The sequence below is a fragment of the Grus americana genome, chromosome 2 (genome assembly GCF_028858705.1).
Source record: "Grus americana isolate bGruAme1 chromosome 2, bGruAme1.mat, whole genome shotgun sequence".
NCBI lineage: Eukaryota > Metazoa > Chordata > Aves > Gruiformes > Gruidae > Grus > Grus americana.
The window spans coordinates 91,234,144-91,251,271 of NC_072853.1; the positions used below are offsets into that span (position 1 = coordinate 91,234,144).

At 42.2% G+C, this 17,128-nt stretch overlaps 1 protein-coding gene across 1 annotated transcript in view; it reads left to right on the forward strand.

The window, feature by feature from the left end:
- Nucleotides 1-16,867, forward strand: part of PHLPP1 (PH domain and leucine rich repeat protein phosphatase 1) — a 141,989-nt gene extending 125,122 nt beyond the window's left edge. The window contains exons 13-17 of the mRNA XM_054816770.1: nucleotides 4,583-4,713; nucleotides 8,251-8,355; nucleotides 9,289-9,483; nucleotides 11,668-11,896; nucleotides 13,853-16,867. Coding sequence (XP_054672745.1) covers nucleotides 4,583-4,713; nucleotides 8,251-8,355; nucleotides 9,289-9,483; nucleotides 11,668-11,896; nucleotides 13,853-14,977 — 1,785 coding nt within the window. The 3' untranslated portion in view covers nucleotides 14,978-16,867. The remainder of the gene's footprint in view (nucleotides 1-4,582; nucleotides 4,714-8,250; nucleotides 8,356-9,288; nucleotides 9,484-11,667; nucleotides 11,897-13,852) is intronic.
- The last annotated feature ends 261 nt before the right edge of the window (nucleotides 16,868-17,128 follow it).

Consider the following 17,128-nt stretch of genomic DNA (forward strand, 5'->3'; position numbering starts at 1 on the left):
GCTGCCTTAGACTGGAAAGGAAGAAGAGCCTCAAAATCTTGATTTTTATGCTCACCTGCACCAGATCCTATCTTCTCTGCCAAATAAGTGTTAATTGTCTTCCTGTGACAGTCTGTTATAATACGACTTAAACATTTGGCAAGAACTATGCATAATTAACTCTTGCTGCCTTGGCAATTGGTTGATTGTGTAGGAATGGACTTTTAGAGCACGTGTTAAAAACCGCTAAAGCTGCAAAATAGGATAGGCCTTGGGGACAGAGATAAATTCCAGGAGCGCAGGATTTGAGTATTCAGGCAAGCTACTTTAATTTTCCTAATTGCAGTCATATTTTGCAGAACTGGAGGAATGCTTAATCCGTTTCTTGTATGTGTTTCCAGAAGTAATTCTGTACTTTTCTTGATGCTTCTTTTTGTGGGACGCACTGTTTGCTTGACCATGCTGAAGAGCGCTACTGCTTACCTTTGTGAATCAAGTTCCTGCTTCTCACCTGGCTAGAGAGCAGAATATTTTGTTTCTGCTGGCCAGAGCTGGGAGGGACAGTTAACTTGCAGCATACAAGTCTTGTGATATGGCAGAAAAATCTGTCGTTCTCTGAGGTTGAGAGCTGGTTACCTATCCACGGGCTCAAAACAACCAAAGTGTCCTTTGGGCGCTCTGTAAAGTCAAAAGGCTGAGTTTCCAGCCTGCCGTGTGTGCCTCAGTGTCTGGGGTCAGGCAAAGCAGTGGGAGCAATAATTCTGTTGGACAAGCGAGTGCATGTAAAGATGAGCATTGTGGTTTTAGCCAGGAAATCTCAAAGAAACTTGTGGATTTTTGAATACTCCTCCCTCTTTGGAACAATGGCCAGAGGAAGCGGAGGGCCATTTAGAATCAATCAGAAGCAAAGCCTTTTTACTTTGAGGAAGAATTGGGGTGGGGGAGCGAGGCTCTGCGCAGTAAACATTTCTTTAAAAGTATGAGGGTGGTGTCAACCATAAAAAAAACAAGATGAGGGTAATGTAAACATGCTGATAGGGAACAATCAACCTTTTCCTTTTGTTCCTGTGTTTTGGGGAAAGCCGAATGTTTTATAAAAGCGTCTGTATTTGAAGTGCTACTCTGCCACGATGCTTAGCAAGCGCTCTTGGAAGACCCGGCAGTTTCTTCCTGCTGGTTCCCTATGGTTATTTAATTCTCTTTAGCAGAAGAAAGGGGCATGGACATCACTAACTGGTTTGGAACTGCAGGGATAGCATGCGTGACTTCACCTAAGAGGACACAGTGTTCTAGGACTCCACCTTTGTGGAAAGAAAACGCCTGCTCAGTACTCAAGCCTAGTTTTGACTTAGGTGAGATGAGTTCATATAATTGCCAGATGGGAAGATGCCTTTTTGGGCATAGAGTTTCTTCTGGCCTCTCAGTGATTTCTCTAGGTCAGGGTTGGTGTTTGTCAGTTTGAGGGTCAAGCTTGCGCTGCCTGGCTGTATCTGTTCCTTACCTCAACTGGAGCTCCTTAGGTACGTGAGAGCATTGAAAATGTGCCAAAGTAAGTTCATAATTTATTGTTTATGGATTTGGTTGCTTGGTGAAATAAGCTTGCTTGTGGCAAAGCACAAAGTTGTATAGTCTCACGTCACCTCTGGTTATATAATATTTGATGGTTAATTCTAACTGAGGTGGTATTCAAACGTTCTAAACTTCTTTGGGAAACTCTGTTACCTGAGGTAATGGCCGTTCAGCTTTTGTATTTAATGAGCCCGAGAGGCTGACATGTTATGTTTTTGGAGTAAGCGATACTGGAACAGATAATAGCAGCAGTTACTATGCTGTCTAAAATAATTCCAGAAGGAAAGCTAGTATAAATGAAGGTGCTTTTATGCTTGCAGTAACTCCAGGATTTCCAAACATCAGATCATTTTAGTGATACAATTGTCTCTAAGCCTTTTTTACATGCTACAGTCAAGGCTACAAAAGTTACGTGTTGTCTTCTGTGTTAAAGGGCCCAAGTGGATGTCTCAGAGATATCTTACACAATACATTTTTTTATGGGGTTTATTGTATTTTATGACAGTTATTTATGCTTTCAGAGTTAGGTTTATCTGAGCACACTGAAATGTCTTCTGCAAATGGCTGAGCAGCTGGAAGCACACACACACCTGAGTCAATGCCCCAGCAGACTCTTCCTTGCAGCCATTGTTTGACTCCAGCTTCCTTGCCTTACAAAATAAAAAAGGACATTTTTTAGACTGTTATCCAGCGTCCTTGTGTTCTTATGCAGTGAAACAATTGAGTATTCCTTACTGCTTGAGCAGAGCTCAGTGACCCAGGCTTGCTTTTCCCACCTGGGACCTGGCTTTACTTCATCATCCAGTTTTTGTTGGCTGATGAGTTGCTTCTCTCTTGTGGTTTTCTTGCTGGGCTGCCGTGGTGAGGGTAATATGGAGGTTTCTTGTCGCAGTTTTTGGTCAGGCTTATCTTTCACAGGAGCATTACCTTGAGATCCAAAATAAGCGAAGATCTAGTAGCAGTAGCATCTTAAAGACAAAACTCTCAATCTTTGGTAGTTTTTCTTCTGGTTAAATAGATTAGTATGAGTATGGCCACCTTCAGTCACAACTGGAGATAAGCCTTGGACAAAACAGTTACAAAGCTGTAAATGCAGTGTAAGCAAGTGCTGACTATGAAACCCTGTCTTCCAGCTGGCCCATCCAGTGCCAAATCCTGTGTGCAGTTGCAGGAGTTGTTCTTCTGGTGCTGCATGGGTGGGGCTAAACTAGCTTGCATTAAAATAATGCGTAAGGAAATTGAAATCAGTTAGGAAATATGCTTTCCTGCTTGCCTGGGGAGTAAAATAAGGACTAAATTTAACACAGATATGCAGAAAGTCCCTCTTAGCCTATTCTTCAAATAGTACAAATAAAATCTAAGAAATCCTAACCTGATAAATAAGCGATCTTCACTAGCGCCTAGGGACCAAGGACCATGCTGTAGAGTGTCACTACCTTTGGCGTATTGGACATTTAATGAGAACAATGAAATTACTTTACCGATTTTTGTTCTTGTTATTGTAGCATGCTCTTCCATCAAATTTGTAATGGCATTGAGGTGTTGAACACAGCAAGGCCTGCTGGCAGCTTCTGTAACCTGCAAAGTAATTACTGGCTCTCTGGAAGCAGCAAGGCATTGCACAGAGGGAAAAAGCTTGCTGGAGTAACTGTTCTGTTAAGCTGTCTACTACTTTGTTTGTGTGACAGATTTAAACTCTGATTTCCTTATCAGGCTTAGATAACGTCAGCCATTTGTTCTTTGTAGATAATAAAGCGTTCATATTAGACAACCTCAGGATTCATGGTTTGGGTCAGAAATTCATTATTTCCATTCCATGTATTTAATAAAGTGTTAGGAGATCTTTCTTTTCCAGTTTTTACTAGGTTATCTTATGCCTTCCAGCTCAGGACCCAGTTTCTTTGAATATACCTGCAAAAATAGAAGTGTCTCGCTTGTGTCGATGGAAATTACTTAATGGTCAAAATGTGCAGCTAGGAAAAAGCCTCCCCCTGCCCCTTTCAGCTTTATGGTTTATTAAAGTTTTTGCAGTCTTTGTCTTTTTGCAGGTTGAAAGTAGAAAACAGTTTTTCTGAAAGATGTGGATAGTTCTTCTATCCCCTAAATACCAGCCTGCTCTGTCCTTTTTTTTTTTCCCCCCTCCAATTTTTGGTGCATGCTACACTGATGGTCCTGTAATAGGGTTTGGAATGTTGATTTTGTTCTAAAATGCCATACTTTCCCCTGTATATTGACTTTCATCTGGATATGCAGCTTTAAATGACATTTGTTTGAGGATTTTGTCATTCTAGTGCACTTGTTCTAGCTAATTTGTGCTTAGCTGGTGGATAGCCAGCAAGTTTGTCTGCTGTTTTGTGTCATATTTTTTCTGAAATATTTAAGCTTTAATTTTTTTCCACTCATTTTATTGACTTCGTATTTAAATAGGAATCCATCGAAGATGACACAAATTAAAACCATGTTTAAAACTGCTCTAATATTCTTTTTTCCTTTCCCCCTCTACTCTTCCCCTCCACATAGGTTCATAACCCTACTTATTTTAATATCCCTCAGTAAATATTGAATTTCTGAGAGCGTGCTCGTACTCATGCTGGTTTAAACTGATTTCAGGGAAGGGACTGCCATGCCAGTGGCTTAGAAACCCCAACTGTATTTATCTTCATTTCCTTTATCCATTAAAAAAACTGGCAACTGTTTTCATCAGTAGCATTTTTTCTTAAGTACTTGAAAATACACTGACCATCTTTGTCTCTGTGAAGAGCAGACAAAGCTTACCACTTTTCTAACAGGATGACACTTGGCCAGAGATGGAAATGGTGGGCAACACATTTCTAGGGGTCCCAGGCATCTGGGAAGATGGCTAACTGCCATATGAAAGTTATTGTGTAAGAACCACTTCTCCAAATGAATGGTCTTAGGTCTCAGTTGCAGCCTTTTTTGTTCCTGAAACATGCATTACTACATTTAATCAAAATTTGTATGATCTTGATGACAGCTAAATTCTCTTGCTTACTTGGCTGCTTTCCTTTTGTAGTGCGTGGACCTAAGCTGCAATGAACTGAGTGAAATCACATTGCCTGAAAACTTGCCTCCAAAACTACAAGAGCTGGACCTGACTGGAAATCCCAGATTAGCCTTGGATCACAAAACCCTGGAGCTGCTGAAGTAAGTGACCTTACAGAGCGGGGAAAGGGCAGAGCAGCTTCTGTCACTAGGATGTGACAAAACCACAATACGCAGAAGCGTAAATCTCTTCAATGAGTACCGCTCCCTATTGTCAGTGGATCAGAAAGTAACTGATTGTATGGGTAGTTCAGAAATTAATACTTCATTGAAGAAGGTAACCCACTTCAGTGCAATTGCTTTCAGCTATAACTTCTGAAGGGGTCTGGTGGGCTGGTATAACCACTGTTGGGCCAGTTTGATCTCCATTTTACTTCTGACATTAGATGCAACCAAAATACTTGTTTTATTCCACTGTTGAGATGCCAGTAGCTATTTACTATGGTTTTTTTCTCACGTTCATCTGCTTGGGTCTGTCTTTGTCATTGTGCTCATTTTTACCTGTTCACATACCATTTCTTGTTACCTTTCATCCCTCTCTGCCTTTGTCCTATAAATATTTTTTTATGCTGCTGCTGAAGACTGTCATCTCCCACTCTACTTGCAGCAAAGCTAGTTACCTTGCTTTCGGACCCTCTATTTTTTTTTCCTGTCTGCCTATATGTTTCCTGCCCTGGGACTTACCATCCATACTTGAAATTTGCCAAGTGCCTTGTGCCTCCTTCTGCTGTGTGTTGGGAAATGTTGCACTAAAACAGATCAGATGTGGACAGTGGTGCTATCTTGAGCTTTTCTTATGTCCTGAAGGGAAATGCACCAGCTCAAAGGTTCCTTCTGAGTCTCTTTGATCCTTAAATATTGCAAGATTCCAAGAAGGGTTGATTTGCTTTTTAAGGGTTGAGCAGTTGCTTCGTATGGTTTGCTTTTAAACGGTTAAGATCAGACACTCGAGTAGTAAGCCTCATCTGTTGTGCAAGCAAGGGAAACTTAGCAAACTGAGTTTGCTTTTAGCTTGAATCAGCGGATTTTATCAAATTTAAATGGAAATTTGAATAATGATGAGTTTTCACAGATAAAAACAAGAGTTCACGTTCTGCAGCAGACAGCAAAAATAGAGGGTTCCTCTGTTTTAAGAGCTGCTTTATTGAATACAGGAAACTTTACTGAAGAAGCAGTGTGTAATGTTGTTCTGGTTCATAGGAAAAAAAAAATTTGTTTATATAAAAAACAAAGCTAATTGAGTTGTGTTGAAACTGAAAGTGAAAGATCAGCTTTTCTTGTGTATAACCCAGCAGACAAGATGGACAAGCCAGTCTCTTGCCACTTTAGTATTCAGGCATCATGCCCTGTAGCAGTATTGTACACATTTAAGTCCTAAGTAGTAGAAGAGTAGTACAGCCCTGTTACACACCATATTTTCACTGGCATATGCGTTGTCTTTAATTCACAGAAAACTTACTTCCTCTTGTGTGTGCATTTTGTTTGGTTATTTGGGGTTTTTTTAATGAATTATTCTCAACACCTCAGGTCTGTTCTCTTCCCTAATATTCATTAGCCACAGTCAGGTGTTTCAGGCCTCCTGAGGGGCTTCTTAGCATCTGTACTGATATACCACACTGATTTGATGGTATACTGCTATAATTGACTGTAAGGGAGGAGGTGCTCCTTTCACTTGTTTTTTGTGGCAGGCACAAAAATACTTGTGCACTTGGTACTTTTTATATCTTCCTTCTGCATGTGAAAGGCAGCTCTCCATCTGTGCCCTGGCAGGATTCAAGCAGGTAGTAGGTTAATATGTATTCTCAGTGCTGGTGAGGAGTCCTGTCGTGCATGCTTGCTTTTTTAATATGTATGGAGGCTTGCATGCTTAGGACTGTGTTGCCAAGTGATTTATTGGATGTAAGAATTTTCAGTAGCAATTAAAATGAAAAAGACAAAAAAAAATGCTGCTAGTCTTATTTTTAGGAAAGAGCATTTAGTTCAATTGCAGCAGTCATTTTAAATTAAGGGCAAAATAAACCACGCTGTCCGGAGGCCTTAGCCCATCTTCCCTGCATAGGATGTGCTGCTGGATATCATTCCTTCCCGGGCACGTGGTCTATTTGTAGTGGTGCCACTGAGGAAGCTGAAAGCAATGCATCGATGTGACTTTTTTTCACCACTGCTGGGAAGCCTTGAGACAACTCTGGGTCCTTGACCTGCCCAGGAACCAGGGGTCAGTCAACTCAGTTAAAAAAGAAACAGAAAATCCCTTTTGATCCAAGTTCCTCTGCCCTGGAAGATAACTGTCTTGTATGAGAAGTCTGTGAGGAAAGCGTGTGTGCTCGTGTGTGTAGTGGTTTGCAGGTGGAGACAGAATTAAAATCTTTGCTACTTCGGAAGAGACCCAGGTTTCCAGTTTGATTTGAAGTCAGATAATCTTTTCTAATGTTCGTGGCGAGATGTTTGCCTCCTGTTTGTCACGCAGAGGGCTGCAAAACCAAGGGCTTAAAACACCAGTGGTTCTAACGTTCTTTATGTAATTTGTTTGCTTTTAATCTGCCCTCACTGATGTACATCCTGACTCTTAGCGTAAAAAGAAATTGAACTGGATGTGACAGTACTTCGGGTTATTTGAGGAGGGCTGTGCAATGCTGAAAAGATTTTTTTCTGTGTGTTCAGGTCAGGTGGGGGTTTGGATAGAGAGAAATGAATGCTCAGAGTGAACAGTTAGACCTTTCTGCTTGTGTCCTTTTATGATTCATTTGGTTCATGAAAGATTCGGGTGCCTTTGAAGTGTCTGCAGCATGTGGGGAGCTGGCTTTCCCTGCCTTTGGAAGAGAGCAGTAGGGAGCAGGGAGGAGGTCATCTCTCCTCAGCAAAGCAGGGCTGTGAAGAGAAGAGTATAAACAGAGAGGGCTGGGCCCTTTTTAAGTCTTTACTACGCTGCGTGAGATAGTTGAAATTCAGGCTAAAGGCTATGTTGGTAGTAAATTGGAGGGTAGAGGATCAAGGGCCTAAGTAAAAATTGGGGAAGACAGAAGGGCTGTGCTCACTGTCGGGACTGCAGGCAGGCTCTTGCAGGTTGGTGCAGGACAAGGATGGAGCAGATTTCTGTTTGTGGGCATTTTCACGGAAGGCTGTTACCAGATGATACTGTTTCTAAAGAAATTTTTTTCTCTTTTTTTTTTTTTTCTTTTTTCTTCATTTAGGGGATGGGGTTGGTCATACAGGAGGCTTCATCTGAGTACAATGAAAAGAGCCCAGAGACTACTTGTTAAAATGGGTGGGAAGGGCGTAGAAGTTAAAAAAATCACTCCCCTGTACTGGCCTTCATCAAGCTAGTGACAAATTTGCCTTGTATTCCTTCTGGGCCAGGTTTGATACAAATAGCTCAGGGATGAGGGCAGGGAAAGAAAAGTCAGCTAAGCAAAACACCGCAGCTGACGCCCTCATAGAGGCTGAGTTATTTACTGCTTTTTGTTCTTTGTATACAGACACATAAAAGTAACCACTTTGGATGTCCTGTTTCATTTTCTTCTTTTAAATGTATTACTAAGAACTGAGGGAGGGAAAAAAAGGTGTTATCTTCACATTTTAAACTGGATCACACCAGCGCTTCAATCCATTGCATCTTTCCCCTTTCCTTTCTCTTTGCAGCAATATCCGTTGCTTCAAGATCGACCAGCCCTCAGCCGGTGATGCTTCAGGAGCGCCAGCAGTGTGGAGCCATGGTTACACAGAAGCGTCGGGCGTTAAGAACAAGTACGACCTGGCGTGGTTTATATTATACGAGCATCCTAGCAGCAGAGCACCTCTGTGCTGATACAAAGAAATCCTTTTTTCAGTGAAAGTTTTGGGGACTTTTGGGCTTCACAAAGGCAGAGGCCATGCCATGACTCTATATTTGTATACTGGGCCCCTGCCCAGCTCTCCACTTTGGTCTTTGTTAGGGAAGTTGCTAAGATACAAGTGTAACCGACGCATTTTGCCTATGCAAGACTCTGGTGTTTGCAAAAGATCTGAGTGTTTAGAAGCATTTTCCTCTTTGCAAAGCTGCTTTATCTTCAACCAAAGGATGTTTACCAAGCAAATCAGAGATACTAAAGGAAGAGGCAGAATGGCCAAAACTCTGAATATTCATAGTGTGCGGAGCTCCTGTGACTAAGGCAGCACTTGACAAATAATGTACCAAGAGTCTGCTAGTCTCTGTGTTGCTGGCAATGTGATGAATCTTTCTTTGTTCCTGAAATACCTTTTTAGAAATCTTCTGCTACCTAGGTTTCCGTAGCAAGTGCCAGCAAGCCTTTACTTACTGTTAACTGATTTAAGGCACAACTTGGTCATCGGCATGTTAAATCACAAGGATGGCTTTCAGAGGGGCAAGTGCGGTTTCAAGTGATGTTGTTTCAGGCCTATTTTTTCCCCATATTTCTATAAATAAGGGACCTGTTCACATGCTGAAAAGGAGGAAGAATCCTTAGGGCTTGGCTTGAACTTTCAGTATAGTTCTCTCCACATCTTAGCACTAGTGATGGGCCTGACTCTTCTGCACAGCTCAGAAAAGCAGTCCTGAGATGCTTGTGAACAGAGGTGGTTAAAACTAGCTCTTGGACTGCATCTTTCTGGTCAGAATGACAAGATGAGAAACTATTAGTGCGTAACCACTTTGTTCTCCCACTTTTGTTTTTTCACTAGGCTGTGTGTGGCAGCGCTTTCAGCCAATAACTTCTGCGACAACCGGGAGGCACTTTATGGTGTGTTTGATGGTGACCGCAACGTGGAAGTGCCGTATCTGCTGCAGTGCACAATGAGTGACATCTTAGCAGAAGAGCTGCAGAAAACAAAAAATGAGGAGGAATACATGATCAACACTTTCATTGTTATGCAGAGGTGAGTCTTGGATCTGAAGCCTTTTTTACCTTGTGCATGCTCACCGGACAATTTTTTTCACTTTCATATCAGACACCTGCTCCTTTCTTGCTTCAAAAAAACGTAAGAGGGGGAAAAAGCCTTGATATCTGGCTGCGATGTTTTCTTTTATTGCTTATTTTGTGAATATTGCCCTCTGTTCCTTTCAGGTGTGGGGAGAGAAACCCCAACACCCCTTACCCAAACAAACAAATCAACCCACCTGCAAAGTTAGTAAATGCTCATGCCTAAGTAGTGATTGGAGGTTTACTCTTTTCTGATATCTTCTTTAAGTCTTATGATTCACAATTGGCCATAACCAAGTCAGTGGTATGAATCTCTTGATCATCTTTTAAACTTCATTCTGGCTGCGAAGCCTGGGCTGATCTTTTCTGTTTCTGTGTACCAATTCAGGTTATTTAAGGCTACACAAATACTTAAAACATGTAGTCTGACTCTTCAGAAATGTCTGTCTCCTGTCATCCCTTTGGACTTAGAATATTATTTGAGCAGGACCCATCCAAAGACGTAGTGATACGATAGCTGAGAGTGTAATAGTAGCTCTGTGTAGTGGTTTGGAAACCTGTGTGCGTGCTGTTCTTGACAGAAGAAGGAACTGTGCCTGGGGAGGCACCGAGCGAAGGAGGAGTACGAAGGGAATGGAACAAAGGAGAACGAAGAGGTCAGGGCAACAAAGGAGAAAGCAAATAAGCAGCTTAGAGACTGAGGAAATGGGTCAAATGAAAAGTAGCATTGCTTATCATTCAATTGCTGCGCCTTTGGAAAGGAAAAATACTGGATTTCTGGTATTGAGAAAGATATGGAAGTAGTAGGGTGGCATTGAACCTTACAAACATGAGAGAGAAAATGCTTCCTTCCCATAATTGCTTATAACAGTGCCTTGGACCGGTAGCTGAGAAGGTGGTTACCATATACTTTATTCAAAAATAATAACAAATTTGAGGATCAAAACTACTTATTAAGTGGTTTTGTTTACTACTAATGTGATTTCACAGGAATGTGGCATTCCTACAAAAAGCTGCCTTTTTTTTTTTTTGGTCTCAAGTCAAAATAAGCTAACCAGTTCTTTGGAGAACCAGAACTAGTATTCATTCCAGTTGCATTTAACCATTCATTGAGATGATTACAGATGATATGCAACACTCCCGAAGTGTATTTTTTTTTAAAAATAAAACAAAAAAGCACGTTGTAGCTTGGTTACAAATTTAGTTGTGCATTCTCTCCCCAGGATTTTGAGTCAAAAGTTCTTGCCAGATGTACATAGCCTTAATATAAATTTTAGTAACCTCTGTAATTAGCTTTCTAATTACTATAATTCCTAATTACTATAGGAGAAGGCCCTGATAAACAAGATACTGGGAAGGATGGATGGCTTTTTTCCATAGTCTAGTATTGAAATGATCTACCTTCTAACAACAGGATTCTGAAAACTTCAGTTTTATCCATGGGTGGGTTTTTTTTTTTTCCCCCACTATGACCTCTGCTAAAACAGCAGGCTTAAATACTTCTGAGAACCTATTTAACACATTAGTAAAGGAAAAGTGTGCCTTCTTACAGTGGACTTTACAGCCACTGTGCTTTTTTGGTCATCATTTGATACTTTAAGAGCATTATTCTGAAGACATCACAAAACAGTGAACTTCTGGTTTTGCTCAAAAGTAGAGTTTTTACACTTAGAGTTATTTTATATTAAAATCTGTAGCTTCAGAAGCTGAAGAACCAGATGGATAATATGAACCCCCTTTTTAAGGTCTACCTGTACTCCTTTAATAGTTGTCAGTACCTTTTTAACCTTCTCTGTTTCCCTTGATCTGACCTTTAAAACAAACTTACTTAAGATGTAGAGGAAGACACAACTGTGCAACTCTTAAATGTGTGAAGATGGGGGGTTTTTGTTCTAAAATTGAGCAGATTTGTGTATCTACATATGTGTAAATAACACACTGCCCGAGAGTTGCACGTGATTTCTCTGCAATGCTGCCATAGTGTCACAGTCTTCAGTGGAGACTTTTGTTTCTGTCCCAGTGATCCAATAGAGTCAATGCCCTGAGTGCTTGTGGTTGCACAACAGCAGCTGTTTCTCTGTAGTACCCATAACACTTCTTTTCCAATTAAAGAACAATCACTGTTTTGTTTAAATTCCAGGAAACTTGGAACAGCTGGACAAAAACTTGGAGGCTCTGCTGTCCTTTGCCACATAAAACATGATCCCATGGACCCTGGTGGATGCTTCACGCTAACCTCAGCAAACGTGGGGAAGTGCCAAACTGTTCTCTGCCGGAATGGGAAACCTCTGCCTTTGTCCAGGTGTTACATGATGAGTTGTGAAGAAGAGCTGAAGAGGATTAAGCAGCATAAAGCCATCATCACAGAGGTTAGAGAATGGTTAGGGACTGTTGCAACTTGCAGCTTCCTTGGAGAGTATTTGCACAGCAGTGTGTGAAATTACATGTCAATATTAGTAACTTCTAAGAGGTGCTGTTAATGGTACAGGTTCCAGGGTTGCACTTTACCTTTCAAGGTGATTCATGTCATGCATCAAGTTGCTTTACCATCCCATTGCCATGCTGGATTTTGGTTAGCTTCAGAGAGCGAGCAACTGTGAGCGTGTTGTGTTGAAATGGGAAAGCAGACACCCTCCTTCTAATGGGGAGAGGAATTGCTGCATTGGAGCTGTCATGAAGAGCCTCTCCAATTGAAAAGGATGAGAGGGCAGAGCACTTGGAGCGATGCCATTCTTCCCTTAGGAGACTCCTTGCTCCTGGCAGGCTGACTTTGCTGTCTGAGCTCCTACGTTCCCAGAGCTGCCCTTTGACAGGCAGCTCTTGAAGAGAGCACTTGCCCAAAAGGAAAACCCATCCTGTGCTCAGCTGAACCACGAGAGAGGAGAAGACTATTTGTTCCCTTCTTGCAAGCTTGAAGCCACAGCCGTCAGTTTTGCTTTGCCTTGTGTGACACATGCATAAGAATAGATAAATATTGAATCCTCTTAATGGTGAAGGAAAGGGCAGAAAACTCACTGCTGTACGCCTGTGAGCAGGGTGTTTGTGTGTGTGTGTGTAGGGGTGTGTGTGTGGAATAAGACATGTGCCTGTTGATCTTGCCAGGGAAAGGTGATGACTGGGATCTCAAACGTGACAAGTTGGGAGTCACTCCAACGTAGTGTGCATCACTGAGGCATGCTCCTTGTGTTGTTCCTTAGAGGAAAAGGGAAATTTCTGCACTGAATCTTAAGATGACTCACTGATTTCATGCATGTTGATGGCTTATCACTGCTGTCAGCCTTCTAATGGGGAAGTTAACAAGCCAACAAGTTTTGTTTTTTTTTTTCTTCTGAGTGGTTTTAAAGGGGAAGCTTTTTTTAGTCTTGGTTCACTTTTCTATGGTTATTTGCTTTATAATAACCACCGCAGTCATCAGCTGGACCAAATGAGTGTAAATCCTTACCTTTGTTGTTCTCGAACACGCAATTAGCAGGGTGCAGCTATCCCCAGCAGGCTGACAGAAAGCCAGGCTTGCTGTTTCAGACACTCGCTCTGCTTATTCTGGCAGCTTGGATTCTAACCAGGACAGGATCCTGGGATTTGGACGTACATGGGAGTTATTTCTCAAATACATCCATCTTTACTGATATTTTCCCTTCAGATATTACTCCTCCTCCCCTTGGAAATGTCATATCTAAGTGGAAACGTAGTAAGTAATTGGGGCATGTAAAACATTTCACTACAATTCAGCTGACTGAGAAATGCAGGCTTGCTCTCTGCCGCATTTGACTTGCATGCTTCATTTAAAGTTTTGTTGTTTTATTTTTTTTAAATGAACTTTTGTTTCCGAAGTGGTGAGCCAAGATGAAACATACGATTGTTACAGCTGCAAGAGAGAGGAGAGTCATAACTGAATGACCTGCCCCTATATCAAATGGAGCTGTGTGTGGCTTCTTTGCTCTGTATAAAGCCAGATATCGTGGGTGGAGGAGGGATGAGTCTGACTCACTGGTAAAACATTAGTCCAGTTGGCTCTTGCAGCTGCAGGAGCAGAATAGATGGCTCTTTGTTGCAGACTTCTGCTTTGTTGGTCTGTGCATAGGTGATGCTGATGACAAATCAGTAGGGTGTAGGAGGCGTAGCGCAGGATTGGAAACCAGCCATCGCTGTGCTCCAATCCCAGCTCTGTCACCTCCTTGCAAGTCATTTTGCTTTTCCGTCTTCTGTTTTGTAAATGGCAGTGTTGGGGGAACTGCAAAAACAGCCATTGGTAAAAGGCGAGGAGATGCAGGTGCTGTGTATCCCTGTCTGCTTTGTTTCCAATTTCCTGCCCTTTCTCATTTCAGGACGGCAAAGTGAATGGTGTGACGGATTCAACAAGAATCTTGGGGTACACCTTCCTTCACCCAAGTGTTGTGCCGCGTCCTCACGTCCAGTCCATCACCTTAACTCCGCAAGATGAATTCTTCATTCTGGGGAGCAAGGGGCTGTGGGACAGCCTCTCGATGGACGAAGCAGTGGAGGCAGTCAGGAACGTGCCTGATGCACTGGCAGCCGCAAAGAAGCTTTGCACTTTGGCCCAGAGTTACGGCTGCAACGACAGTATCAGCGCTGTCGTGGTTCAGCTCAACGTGACAGAGGACAGCTTCTGCTGCTGTGAACTTAATGGGGTCCCACCCCCCAGCCCAGGCATTTTCCCCCAGTCTGTCAACGTGGTCATCAAGGACAGGCCAACAGATGCGCTTGGGATGCCATCTTCGAGCAGTGGCATGGCTTCGGAGATCAGCAGCGAGATCTCTACCTCTGAAATGAGCAGTGAGGTGGGTTCCACGGCCTCCGATGAGCCTCCCCAGGTAGCCATGAATGAGAACAGCCCGGCCTACCCAGGGGAGCAGCGCTGTATGCTGCACCCCGTCTGCCTCTCCAATTCCTTCCAACGTCAGCTCTCCAGCGCCACCTTTTCCAGCGCCTTCTCCGACAACGGCCTTGACAGTGACGATGAGGAGCCGATTGAGGGGGTCTTCACCAACGGCAGCCGCGTGGAAGTGGAGGTGGACATCCACTGCAGCCGAGCAAAGGAGAAGCAGCTTCTCCAAGTGCCGGTGGAAGCCAGTGACGAAGGTATCGTCATCAGTGCCAATGAAGACGAGCCTGGCCTTCCCAGGAAAGCTGAATATTCTGCCACGGGCACAATAGGGCGCCGGCGGGGCAACGGTTCTGTGGCGCCACAAGAGAGGAGCCATAACTTAATTGAAGTTGCAACAGATGCGCCACTCAGAAAAACAGGGGGCTACTTCGCTGCTCCAGCACAACCCGATCCCGACGACCAGTTCATCATCCCACCAGAGCTTGAAGAAGAAGTCAAGGAGATTATGAAGCAGCACCAGGAACAACAACAGCAGCAGCAACAGCAGCAGCAGCGGCAGTATCCAATGGACCACCTGGCAGATTATTACGATACACCACTATGACCCACTCTACTGCTCAGAAATAAACTAACAAATAAGGAGACTTGAGTGCGGGACCCAGTGGGCTCACATTACAGCAGGGGTTTTCCTTATCCTTTTCCTTTATATACTTCCTTTTCCTTATCCTGCCACTACAGATAACTGCAGCTTTTCAGTTTGTTAGGTTTAATATTCATCAACTTTCTTCTAGAGACGCTTGACTGGTAAAGTTTAAAATAGTTAACCTTCCCTTAACATATCAAGTGTAAAAACAAAAAACAAAAAATAATAAAAAAAAATAAAAAGGTTTAATATATTGTTGAGAAACAGATGATGATGTAATATTTTTTAAAATGGCTTGTTTGTTTTGTTTGAAAAGCAGGGCAGTAGCCAGTGCTAAATGATTTAAGTAATATTGTAATACTGTATTTCTTTGAGAGAAAAGGCTTTTTTTGGTCTTGAAAATGATAGACATTTGTAGAATATGGAGACTAACTCCTAGGAGTTGCTTTACTCTTTCAGGTGACTTAAGTCACTGAGATTCACTAATTTTCTCTGAGAGAACAGTTGATTGGGAAATTCCTGTAAATAGCTCAGTGTTGTATAGTGATGCTTACATGTTTTGTAGCCTTGGCATTAAGGACACAACCTGAAAAACTGACCTTTTTTTCTTAAGCGACTCTTTAGGCCATGGTCATCGAGCGTAACAGACTGAGTGGCTGCGTACAAGTTAGCTAGAGCCGAGATGGTGTAGACCATTTAAAGAAATCCATTTTTTCCTCTGGTGTCTTTCTTTCCTTACTTTCACAGACATGTTTTGTTTGTGTTCCTTACTGCTGCCACAACCAGCATGATTGTATAGAGCTCATTTGCTGTAGAACATTTACATACCAAGAGTTATATTAAAGCCGAATGCACAAATGAACATGTCATAATTTTTGTTATAATAAATATGAAATTTACACCCGATGTCTGCTTTTATGTCTGAATAGCCAAGCAGCAGCTTTCAAGCAATGGCTTGCTGCGGTTCATCAGCCTACTGCCCAGTTCAAACCAAGAAGTGTTGAAACTTTCGGCTCAATCACATTTTTACGCTAGCTGAAGTTCATGTGTACCTTTAGAATTTAAAGGGCATGCAAAATGGCCTTTAAAAGATACGAAACAACTCTGTGAGGAATTGACCTGTTTCTTTTTTTTTTCCTCTCTCAGTACTAATTCAGCACTATCGATTTGCCCTTTGCCACAGTATTGACAGTGCCGGAAGACTGAAGAGGAGCGCTGCTCTGGCTCTATCCCACTGGGACTGAGTAACTGAAGATAGAAGTGATGGAGGGATAATGCGGGCTAAGGAAAGGGAGAAAGAAAACATTGGATATCGAGAGAAGAGGGGAAATATAAGGAGAAGGTGGAAAAGTGAACTCTAAGCTCCCTGTGTAAACTCGGATTTGCTCAGATGCGTTGAACAAACATGAGTTCAGTGGTAGTTTGGTAGCAAAAGGGCATTTTTTTTTGTGTGATTCCTGTGGGAAAGGAGCAACAGGTTTTTTTCAATACTGCCTCCAACTAACTGCTCTGTTTTACTTGTCACTCTTTAAAACGCTGAATTACTGTGTGATCATGACAGTGTCTTGTTCCTGCTTAACATTTGGTCTGTATTTTGGGAGAGGACTGTGGTAACAGGCTGTTGTCCTTATTCTGTTCTGGGGTGAATTAGCCGAGTTAGGACAGGGTTGCTGTTAACAAGAGACTTTTGAGTTTCTTTTCCTTAAATAGTAACAGCAGCAGCAGAGGAGCAAACATGAAAATACCTGGTTTGATAAATGTTTATAGCACTGTCTACTGTAGATCTAGAAGATTGTACTTTATTGTAATTTAGGCTTCAAAATATTTCTTTCTTAAAGAAAACTCATTAAATAATGCATTTAAACAAAAAAAAAGTTTATGGTTTATTGGCTAGTAACTCATAGGTGTTCTTTGGCAAACGGTTTGTATATTTCAAATTTTGTCGAACGATTAATTTTCCTTGGTGTCCTTGGAAAGTGGATTTTTTTTTTGTTTTCTGTTGCTTGAGGCTGAAGGTGGTAACTAGCAAGGACACTGCCATGGCTGAGGCAAGTGATTGCAAGTTCAGGGTTTCCTGAGCAAGCTGGAAAATTCTCTGTACCTTTGCGGGGG